The sequence below is a fragment of the Halichondria panicea genome, chromosome 8 (genome assembly GCF_963675165.1).
Source record: "Halichondria panicea chromosome 8, odHalPani1.1, whole genome shotgun sequence".
Taxonomy (NCBI): Eukaryota; Metazoa; Porifera; class Demospongiae; order Suberitida; family Halichondriidae; genus Halichondria; species Halichondria panicea.
This window is the reverse complement of record NC_087384.1, coordinates 5,471,148-5,483,231: the sequence shown is the minus strand read 5'-3', so window position 1 is coordinate 5,483,231 and position 12,084 is coordinate 5,471,148. Positions and strand designations below refer to the sequence as shown.

The 12,084-nt window shown below is 39.0% G+C and overlaps 2 protein-coding genes across 3 annotated transcripts; one reads left to right on the top strand and one right to left on the bottom strand.

The window, feature by feature from the left end:
* Nucleotides 1–775: 775 nt before the first annotated feature.
* LOC135340550 (uncharacterized) lies at nt 776–2,171 on the bottom strand. 2 transcript variants are annotated; one of them, XM_064536904.1, is made up of 3 exons: nt 2,065–2,171; nt 1,987–2,010; nt 776–1,830 (listed from the first exon to the last, which is right to left on the bottom strand). In XM_064536904.1, exon 3 carries the CDS (start codon nt 1,826–1,828, stop codon nt 833–835), a length of 996 nt encoding a protein of 331 aa, XP_064392974.1. In that variant the 5' UTR covers nt 1,829–1,830; nt 1,987–2,010; nt 2,065–2,171; the 3' UTR covers nt 776–832. The 2 variants fall into 2 exon arrangements, with proteins under 2 accessions (XP_064392974.1, XP_064392975.1); XM_064536905.1 differs by having other exon boundaries at nt 1,987–2,015; nt 2,065–2,155.
* A 1,728-nt stretch (nt 2,172–3,899) lies between these two features.
* Nucleotides 3,900–7,259, top strand: LOC135340548 (uncharacterized). Its single transcript, XM_064536903.1, has 6 exons — nt 3,900–4,215; nt 4,347–4,634; nt 4,699–4,760; nt 5,193–5,432; nt 5,593–5,819; nt 6,735–7,259. The coding sequence occupies exons 1-6, from the start codon at nt 4,143–4,145 to the stop codon at nt 7,072–7,074; spliced, it is 1,230 nt and encodes a 409-aa protein (XP_064392973.1). The 5' UTR covers nt 3,900–4,142; the 3' UTR covers nt 7,075–7,259.
* The last annotated feature ends 4,825 nt before the right edge of the window (nt 7,260–12,084 follow it).

Sequence of the window (12,084 nt, the reverse complement as noted above, 5' to 3'; positions counted from 1 at the left end):
CATATTATAACTTCCTTAGATGATACTTATACACATTTGTGATTGTTTGAATGGACAATGTTATGGATGTAAGCCTACACTGGTCCGTGGACTACTTGTCTCTATGTTTTAATAAAATCACCTTTATTGAATTAATACTCTAAAACTCAGTTTACGTACGGTAGTAGTATATCTAGATCTATATAGACTATTACCTATGTATAGAGGTCTATAGCCAGGAAATCATATCGCATGCATGCGTGTGAACTACTAATACTTCCAGACTAATTATAAGTAGGGAGATTCTCCAGTGATTCTATAACATAGAATCACTATAGAGAATCTCCCTACTTATAGAATCACATCCTGCTTGCATATATAGGATAGCTGGATTCTCATTGTAGTGGTGCATGACCTCATCATGATCACTTCTTTTTGATGTACATCTATATATAATATATAGGTCTACATGCAGTAGAAGATTCCACAATGTATATATAGGCATGCATATCATGACTGCATGGAACCAATTAACATATATTAGCGACTTCTTAGGCTCATCCTGTCTGCATGGCTACAATTTAACGAAACTCTCTCAATGCATGCAATTCCACATGCTTATAGGCGAGTCTAAAGTCTTGCTAAAAGTCAGGCCAAAGCCAGTAAGCTGCATTGCAGCATACCTTTCTCTTCGAAACAACAGTAGTCTGAGATCAGAACCGACCAAATTTTTCTTCCCCCCCGGCATCGCTATATTTTTCTATATAGCTATTCATTTATTTAATACCAACAAAATGAATAAATAAGTATACAATGAAGTACTGTGATTATAATTTTTCCTAACAGCACAAGACTAATTGTCTATTACATGCATGGGTTTTAAAATAGAGTATGAATTAATTAACAGCACTAAACTAACAAGGAATATTGTAATACCTATAGCCATTGGAACCAGAATGACAACTGCGTATGCCCATCCTCTTTGTTCACAGTCAAGTGAGACTTGAATGTTTTCACCATAGTCAACAACTGCTGGCATAGAGATAATCACCAAAAACTCTTGTAACTCTATTATGTTGTAGGGAATTGGAACAGTACAGTGTCCCTGCTCACGTACAACACAACTTCCATTCAAAAAAACAGCAGCAGGAGCACTGTATTCAAAACGCTCAAATGTTAGAGATGCACTCACAAACACAGGCCTTGATGCTAAGGAGTTATAAATAAATATGTAGTACTCATCTTCTGTCTCAACTTGGTAGGTAACCTCCGGGATAGTTGTTATTCGCTCTAAGAATTCTTCAGCGATTTCCCCATTTAGTAAGCTTCTCCATCGGTTTGCATTATCATTTCCTTTAATGATGTACACATTTATGAGAAAATTTGTTTGAATGGACAATGTTATGTTAGAATTAGGATGTAAATGATATTGCCAGAATTGGAACTCCAAAGGATCAAAACTTGAATCAACAGTTATTGTAAAGTTGTTAGTGTTATCAAGAGGTGGGGTAGAGTCAACAAGTAGCAGTTCAGCATTAACTGAATTAGAAGACAGCTCAAGAGAACCACCATCACAAAAGAATGAGGACAGAAACAGAAGTCGACTGTCTCCTGGGGAGTAAAAACTTGTAGAAATGTCTGTAGAATTAGACCTACTGCTTAGAACACCTCCAATCAAGGAACCAATTACAAGGATCACTATCACCAGATTCACGACAAAGCAAAGTACAGCTTTCAGTTTCCCCCCATCATAGCCACCAAAACTGATCCCTCCTCCTCCAAAACCACCTCCACCTCCACCTCCACTTCCACCTCCACCAGCACCTGCACCACCGCCTCCTGACGGCATTCCTATCAGGAAAAAGAGTGGCACTATATATTAAGTATTTCCCCGCTAGACATCTAGCTGGAAAATGTAACCACATGACAGCCATGCATGCATGCATGCATGAGCACTGAGAAGAAGCTGTCTAGCTAGATATATTATATGATATAAAGTTAACTTACCTTGATTTCACCTTTCAAGAAACTCTATACTGACAAAAATAGTGATGTAATGACAGTGCTCGTCTATCTAGAGTTTACCTTTTCTGCTCTCACTACTCTTCACTGAACACTCTTGTCGAAGGTATTATGTCTATACTAAACAGGATAGGTGAAATGAATACATCCTCCACTGACCTGCATGCACCTAATGTACTGTTCATGGACTGCATACATGCATGTACCTTGGACCAAACATTGACATAATGGTTGGATTAAGGATCTCACATGTTAGATCACTGGGGAAATGCAAGTAGACAAAGACAAAGTGAGGTAATGACTGAGGTCAGCAGTCATTCGAACCTGGCAGACCTTTGTGCTGGGGTCAAGCTCAGGATAAAAAGTATGAGGTATATGCATGTGCGTATTACGGTGGCCCTGAGTGCATGAGCTGAGTGCTACTCCTATAGTTGATGGTTCAAATGCATAGTTGCTATATAGTTCAAACGCGTAGTTGCTATAGTTGTCAGTTGGCAGTTGGTAGTTGGTAGTTCGTGACCTTTACAATTAATTATGCTGTGTTATGATAGATGTTAAAAGTGCCATGCAAAACCTGTTTGCCCCCCTACCGGGATTATAGGTGGGGGATTAGACTTTAAATTGCCTCCCTACCTATAGAGATTATACATATAAGTTATTGTCGTCTTAGGCCAGCTAGATATCTAGCAATTATTATGGGTGTAAAGGTCACGAACTATACCAACTGCCAACTACCAACTACACGTTTGAACTATCAAGTAGCAACTACGCATTTGAACTATCAAGTATGAACTATCAACTAGAGTAGCACTCAGGGCCACCGTAGTATTCGGTCATCAGCGCTATTATAGTGGTTCTCAAGCTGACTATCAGAAGTCGATCTTAAGTTTGATTGCTAAGACCTAAATGTACGTGGAAAGAAATACCTCAATGTTTCTTCTCCAATGGAGAGCAGAGAGTGAGATGACCGAGCTCATCCAGGATACGGATGGAGGAAGTAGACAAATTAAAGCAGCTATAATTATATATACTGATGATTCCAAGACACGTATCTGTAGATTTTGTGTTACAGAATAGTCTACATCTAGCTATATACATTTGTTTCTTTCACACAGTCATAGTATTTTAGTCTAGATCTATACTCCTGCCCTGGCAAGGATTTAGGCTATAGCAACACGTTTCTATATGTTTCTATGCAGTGAATGTACAGTGAGTCTAGCTTAGAAGCATGGAATATATATATATACTCCTACAGTCTAGCTTAGAAGCATGGAATATTATTGTCGTGAGAAGGAGTCTTACACGATTTGAAATTCAAGGCATTGGAGAAAATGTTATCATTCAACCATGCATGCAAACCTGATTACGAATCTATATGGAATGCCTGTGTTGGGCTATTGCATTGTGGAACAGGATTAGTACAACCAGTAGGTTGTACATATAGGATTGACAGTGCAGTAGTGTGTGTTTTCAATTATTGCGTAACCTATGTATGTATTAGAACACAAGAGCTCATAATAACTACATTTATGGACTATATATGATAATGCATGTATTATACTAAACAGTTATGCTGAAGTGTTTACACACACTGATCACCTGCAAAACTAATATAACCCTATCTCCAGCCAATCTGATTACAGGGTACCAGTCCGTTAAGAAGAAATAAAAACTCTTCCCGGGCTCCTGCCAACGTCTCCAAGTTTGCTTGCGTTGCCGCTAATGGCCAGAGGCCTATCCGGATCCCGGTTCGGGAATAGGTGAATGGTGTGCTGGGGTCTGGCAGGTACATATATGCATAGTTATAGTATTTCTAACAGTTGTGAACTGAATATCGATTAATACAGTACATAATTATATTATACGTTTCCTGTATCATATTTCAAACACATGCATGCACAGGAATGTTTGACTGTTAAGACACTATTCAAAGTCAGAGTATAGATACAGTTACTTTCAAAGAAACAGTTTATTGACACGCTAATAATATAAAACTATAGATCATCACTCTAAAATTTCATCTAGATTCAGTTCAGAAGCTATAATTATACATGACAGTGTAGACGTATTATATAATTTTATGTCAATATAAAAATCGATTGTCTTACCAGCTGTATTATTATAGACAAAGCTACGATCAAATGGCATGTTATATAATGCTGACTACAAGGACAATGCTTTTTGTAGCACTCTTCATTACAACACCAACTAAAGGTGACACTCCTCTGTTTCTTGATGTGTATGATGTATAGCTATAATTAGTAATCGTATCAATAGATCAGTCCTGAACCTTATATACATATATACACTTATATACATATATACATTACATACAACCTGTACAGGATTTCTTTCATTAACACCAAGTGATGTGTCGGTACCTGAAAACTCACTCCTACCATTGAGTTGTGTTAGTTCTAACAACCAGCGAGTCAGCTGGTTTAGGAATGACCAGCTACTAACCAACACCAATGAAACACTACTAACATTTGAGAACTTTACGTCATCCTCAGGAACACAGTACACAATATGGACTCTCATTCTGTGCAATGTAAATTTTCAACAAACAGGATTGTATGGATGTAGCATGGGAAACACTGACCATAGTAATACATTCAATGTGAAGGTTCAAGGTGAGAAACTGTTAGTTTTATTTGAGTTGCATGCATGTTCTAACAAATTGTAATACTTACGCAGCTATCACTAAAGCTAACTTTCAGTTAGTGCTTGTTGGAATGAACAACTGCCGTGAATGGAATGTGAGTTAATGGTATAAGATTGTTGTGTCTATACAGCATGTAATGGGTGCAAAGGAGGTCCGACAAACAGGCGCAGTGCAGTTTAAGCAATTAGCTTCTGATTACACTAATTACGTGCATGGGTACATCGTGGGCGGATAATTAGTACTCAATCAAACTGATTGCTAGAGCTGCACTGTGCCTGTCGTATCTAATGATGCGTGCATGTTTAGGTCAAGATCTTATAGTGACACAATGCCACCTGCATGCATGCCGTACTATGGCCTTCATGCTGCCGGATGGGTACATGGTTCAAGTAGGTAAAAGTGGACCAGTGGCTCTGCCCTACTCCTATTATAGCATTGCAACTATGTCGAAATGTTAATAGCCAGAAAATGGCCATAATTATAGGCAGGCGTCTCGAAATAAAAATTCTTATGCACATTTCTTCAGCCTAACAACAGTGTTCAATCCAATGAGCTGATATCTCAAATCAAACAGTCTGCTCTACACAGTGTTTGCACTACCCAGTCACAACAATGCTCTTACGACATTATCAATCCATCATTTGAGTGCTGTGGAAAATCAGCGACAGATGAGGTTGTCTTCACCTCTACTGTTGTGGTCCAGTGCAGCTCAAGTAGTCCATCAATAACCGCTGATGATGTGATTGCACTCATTGAGATCTGGAAGGTAAAATAATACATTCATGCATGTATACGTAGTTGTTTTAAACTTTCACTTCATGGCTATGTAAACCACTTATATTAGTCATACCATTGCAAGACAACGATACGTATATATATAGCAGGCTCAAATTACAAGGGACATTATAATTATAACTTCCCTATAGAATGTTGAAGATCAAAGGATCATTCTTAATTCCCAAGTTCTACATTTGGAAAAATTGTTTAGCACAAACACAAGCACTTCATGGACTCTGGCGTGCAACAGCACCTTAACAGAACAGAAATATACAAACTGGATTGTAGGAGGAGCTGTAATTGGGATAGTCGTCATCTGTTCGACCATGGCTGTTATCGCTGTGATCACCAGTCTGTATAAAAAGAAAAGCCGAATGTAAGCCACTATTACAATAGGCAAAAGGTATACCATTCATGTGTGCGTTTGTAAAAAATGATAACGGTTGGAATGCGAATACAACTAAGGGAGCTTTTTTTTAAAGTGTCCAATACTACAAAAGATATAGTGTTAGGATGAGCACTGTTAAGTAGAAGATTACATTTATCCTTAGTTGAGACACCGAATAACAGTAAAAAAAGTTATGGCTTGCTTTGCTGCGCTGAGCTTATAACACTTGACTAGCTAGAGACGGGTACATACATGTATGCCTGCCCTTTCCATAGCTCCTCGTTCCATTTGGATATTACGTGTGGAAAGAAGTTGAAAATGCCAATCTGATTGCAGCATTTCCGCATATAGTACTACTTTTCATGGATCTGTAGTAAAACAGCAACATTCTACCATGCATGCATGATAAGTAACTTTCCAATGTCATATATATGACACAATCCATATATATATATATACGATTATAGTATTGGTAAACAACTATTGTACTGACTATATATACATGTATATGCATGCATGCATGGCTGTCTATTATAATATTAGGATACACAAACAGATGGCCTCTTGAACCCAGTACATGCATATAGTCAAGGAGATAGTTGAGCACTGCAGAACTGATAGTGATACCAATTCAAATTAAAGAGAGGCATGAGAGGCTGCATGGTTTTAAAGAACGTATAGCAATGTGTATGATTCTACTTAATGCCTAATAGTATATTATTATAATTATTCAAAGTACGATTTTCTTTCTGAGGTAACTTACTATATAAATTATATAGGTATAATTATGGTCACCACACATGACTGTATTTATATTATATTAACCTATAATTGATCCATTGGTGACTGTGATTCTTACTGTGCATGTGCATGCATGCACGCATGTATATATGTCCACATTAGGGCCTCAAGAATACAAGAACATGCTCAAGTACAACCCAGGCAGCAACACACTGCACACTCTCTTCACCTTCACACATCCTTCTCTAATCCAAATGACATGGAAGTTGCACAAGCCTCTGACATACTGAATGAAAATATTGCATATGGGCACCGCCCCCCATCCTCAAATTCAGTGAATACTTCTCACAGTCAGGAGGGATCACAAATTGACATGGTGGAGTATACCACAGATGTCCATCATGTGTACGATGATATTGTTCCTCGCCCAATAGTACCACTCACCTCCGAAGATGAGATATACGATGACGAGCAAGCCACTGTTACTACCAAACTACTGTAGCGCACTAATTAAGCTGCACGATTAAACGCTAAAGAGTAGAGGATTTTTGTGACACTCGTACTAGGTATATATGTATACACTGTGCAGATATAGATCTAAAAAGTATATTGTTTGTTATTACCTATACAAATGCTCTGCCAATCCTAATTACAACCTTGAAGTAATAATTATGAAGCGCAGACTGACTAGTATACTCAATCCTCGTCTGCTTTAGACTATGTGAAGGTAAGCTTAGTTTGATCCTCATCACCAATATGATGTTCAGTAGTTCACTTAATAGATATAGTGAGTGTATTTTTGACTCAATCAAGGATGATTACTATTCAATGATATAAATATAGAACATTGCAGGCACATGGCAGTTTGATGCTCTAATAATTATATAGATCTACTTGTATAATGTAACATAGTCTATGTTGTGTTTGTGATTACCGTATAGCGGGTAATTTTCGGGGGACAAAATATTTGTGGTTAGCATTATTGAGGCATTTCGTGGGTAATATTTTCGTGGTTGGAGCTTGCACTGCAGGTAAAGGTAGGCAAGGTCGCTTCATTCGTGGGTAAAATATTTGTGGTCAGACATCCAACCACGAAAACCATGAATATTTTGCCCCACGAAAATTACACGCTATACGGTAATTTACGCTGAAAATAATTTGGGCGTTGAGAAGAATAGGTGGCTGTTTTATATATATCAAAGAATGGGCATGCAGGGTTTAGTCTGGGGGCCAGACCTTTTCTCAGAGGGGAGAGGGGGAAGAGAGAATAGGGGTCTGGAGACTCTTGCAGCACTTCCACCTGCTCTTGGAATGTTAATTTATTAGTGGGAGACTTGTGATATTGGAGGTTATAAAGAATGAGTAGATGTAGCAATACCATTGGCTGCAATCCAAATTCCACAGAGGCAATACTCGCATTTTATTGGGTCAGTTAAAAATCACATAACATATAGGATATGCATTTCATGGCTCTGGCAACATTCGCTAGAGCACACGGAAATGCTGCAAGAGTCTCCAGACCTAATCCTAGCCTCTTGATTTTGCCCCTGAGCTATTAGGTCTGGCCCCCAGACTATACTTGATATAGGCATGGACTTGACCATGATCTACCTTTGCCGACATAATACGTGAACTATATATAGGGGTTGGTGTCTTTTAAATGTTTTAATGCATGTTTTAATGCATGTAATCGATTCCAGGCCAATTAAATATGTATTATAATGCGACCTGGAATCGAGGCTAATATATCACTGCAAAATTGCTGAACACTGCATGCATGTGTAAACCTTATAAGTCCTTACCACTACATGCCTGACCAATCTTACTCTGCCATTGTAAGCTGCAAACAGCATATTATTGACTGTTTATAGAGCAATGCAGCATGATGTCCAATTCTGTTATCAATGCTGGCACCAATGAAATATTTCCTAGTATATAATTATGTATCTATAATTATATAATTCGAATATCATATAATTATGGTTCATTCCAGGCATGCATGGTTGCTTCCACAGGTCAACTGGTTTTCCTGGAAAACACTCAGCTACTGTAGAAGTGAACCACATGCACCCAACTTTTGCACATTCCATGCACTGATAATAAAAATCATGATTATAATATAGTCCAATATTTTAGCTGTATACAAAAAAGTAAGAAGCTATCTACAAATTGTCGCAAAGTGCATGCACTAATTCATCACATCTAAAATAATTATTATCTAGAACACGAGACATGTTGAGTGGTGCTCCAGTTGGCACCCCATATGGCAGAATCTGATTTTTAGTTAACCATTTGCTCTCTTTTGTGAAGTAGTATAGTTGTCAATCACATTCAGGGACCATGGGATTCGTGCAGACTTTAACAAATCAACAAAAAATCGAGCAAAGTTGATGACATCAGGCTCTGGTAGCTTCCATCTTTATTATCTCTTGGCATCCATGCTCCAAAGTAAGTAGGAATATCTGTTGCAACCGTAAAACGGTTTGCTCGTTCGACACCTTCTGCCAATAGCCTTTTCTGTGTATCTGATCCATTTCCACTCCAGTACCATGGTCTGTCTGGTATAGCAGTAGGACCAGCAGCATACTTGCGCCACTCGACCATCATGTAAGAATCTATATAGGGAGCCGCATTTTGACGAATGTATTCGAGACCCATGCAGTGAAGTTTTTTCTGGTGATCCCAAAATAATTATTCGGTCAGCATTTTTTCTACCCACTGTTTCACGAATCGTTTTAATCACTGCAGATGTCCAAGCATCATACTTTGTTTTGTCTCTTCGTAAACTTCCTTTACAATCCCTTTGGCAAACATCAACCCAACTTCTGCTAATTTTGTTAAAAATACATTAAACTCGGCTGTATCATACTGATCTTCGTACAATTCTGGTCGGCAGCGGAGCCTCACATTGCGAAACCCTTTATCGTAGAGGTCTTGGATGTTCTTAGTTCGGTACTTGTCGGCTGTAGGAAGGCGTATCTTGAAATTAGTTGGTAGCAAACCCTTGTTTGATCATTGCGTGGTATTCTGAAGCACTTACTGGTTGCGAAAAGTCTAGAGAGGCACACTCAGTCAGGAAAGAAGTAGCCACAAGTGCTAGGCACAAAAGATTCATTGCTGCTCGCTTGTTATTGCAGTATCGAATGATTTCTGAACTCTCCTGAGCTACAGCAATGCACATTGGCCATAGGACAGGAAGCCATAATTAAGAGGCTGAGCTAGTGGAATCGTAGCCTCGATTCCCGGCCGCTTGAACAAGGCGCCGGGAATCGAGGCTAGTGGAATCGCCACCGCACAACTTAAATTGATACAAATTTGCAATGGCCAAAGCCGGAACGCTTTCGCTGCCCATGTTTGCTGCTGCATGTTTGCTGATGTTCTACAAGAGTTTGGGCCACAGACAAGACTGAGAGGTAATGGTAAGCTAATAAAAGAGTGTTACTACACTATAATCACTATAATTATTATGATTTCACATTCACTTTCACTTGTCAATGAACTAGTCTATTATACACACACAAAAAGTGATGATTATAATAATGTTTATTTATACGTCACAGGCCTTCTTAATTCTTAAAAAGAAATTAATGCCTTATTTTCGTTTGCAGCAAGCCCTGGGGATTTGGGACACTATAATAACCATAATTTTATAACCAACATTTTAGGCTGCACAAAAAAAGTAATAATTATAAGCTATCTATACAAAAAACTGATTGTCCATGCACATGCAGCGCATAATTGTTTTCATAGAAGACTAGTTCATCACGTCTAGAATATTGTCTAGAACACGAGACATGTTGAGTGGTGCCCCATCCACCCCATGTGGCAAAGTCTGTATTTTAGTTTGCCATTTGCTCCCCTTTGTGACGTAGTAGTTATCAATCATGTTCAGGGACCATGGGATTTGTGCAGACTTCAACAAATCTACAAAAAATCGATCAAAGTTGATGACATCAGGCTCTGGCACGCTTCCATCTTTATTGTCTCTTGGCATCCATGCTCCAAAGTAAGTAGGTATACCTGTCGCAACCGTAAAATTGCTTGCTCGTTCGACACCTTCTACCAATAGCCTTTTCTGTGCATCTGATCCATTTCCACTCCAGTACCGTGGTCTGTCTGGTATAGCAGTAGGACCAGCAGCATACTCGTGCCACTCGACCATCATGTAAGAATCCATATAGGGAGCCGCATTTTGACGAATGTATTCAAGACCCAGTGAAGTTTTTTCTGCAAAATAATTATCCGGTCAGCATTTTTACCACCTCTTTCACGAATCGCTTTAATTACTTCAGATGTCCAATCATCGTACTTTGTTTTGTTTCTCCGTAAACTTCCTTTACAATTCCCTTTGCAAAAATCAATACCCAACTCCGTAAAGAGGTTGAAAGAAAGGTGCATGGTAGTTTCTGTCCTGCAACTTCTCAGCTACTCTTGTCCACCAGTCGATATAATTATGGCGATCTGTTTCATTAGCTCTGGCCTCGGCATAATGATGCTCCCACGAGATGATTGGAGCAACACCATGTTCAATACACTCATCAACTACTTCTGCTAATTTTGTTAAAAAGAAATTAAACTCGGCCGTATCATACTGATCTTCGTACAATTTTGGTCGGCAGCGGAGCCTCACATTACGAAACCCTTTATCGTAGATGTCTTGGATGTTCTTGGTCTGGTACTTGTCGGCTGTAGGAAGGCATGTCTTGAAATAGTTGGTAGCAAACCCTTGTTTGATAATTGACTGGTAGTCTGCAGCACTTACTGGTTGCGAAAAGTCGAGAGAAGCACACTCAGTCAGGAAAGAAGTAGCCACGAGTGCTAGGCACAACAGATTCATTGCTATACTCGCTTGTTATTGCAGTGTCGGGATGGTTTCTAGAGATGAGATGAATTCAGCTAGATCTAGCTTGTTCTGATTGCAACTCCTGAACATGCAACTTATATACCATTGGTTGTGTCTTAGAAGTATGTACCATATAATACGTATGCACGGTACAGGGTTGTACAGTGCATGTGATTTTAGGTTTGAAATCATCTTAATTAACCCTATAGGAAGTTTGTAATGTTAATGTTGGAAGCATGCCAATCTGTCACTACCCCTGAAACCTTAGATAGTGTTTTGTTCTTAAACATCCGTTCAACGATGCCTCGTTTACTGACGTGTGTTGTGGTTTTGGAATGTGCTGTAAGTGCGTGGTGCATAGTGTCACTTCTAAGGTAGCTGGTGTGTTTCCAAGAAACCATAGCCTTTGTGAACAGATGTTGGGCACCTGTGCATGGAAGCAACTTTGTTAGTGTGTACATGCACGCACCCTTAATTAAACTGGAAGGTTAAATGGGTACAAATAACCCATTTTAACCTTCCAGTTTCCTTAGTTACGGTCCATTACCGCTTTGATTATTTAGAGTGTCCGTGTACCTGCCCAAGCCTTCAGGGCAGAAAACAAGTGTGTAAGGGAAGAATTTTGTACTTCTCATACATCCTATTTTGGTCGAATTTTTGCCGGACAGG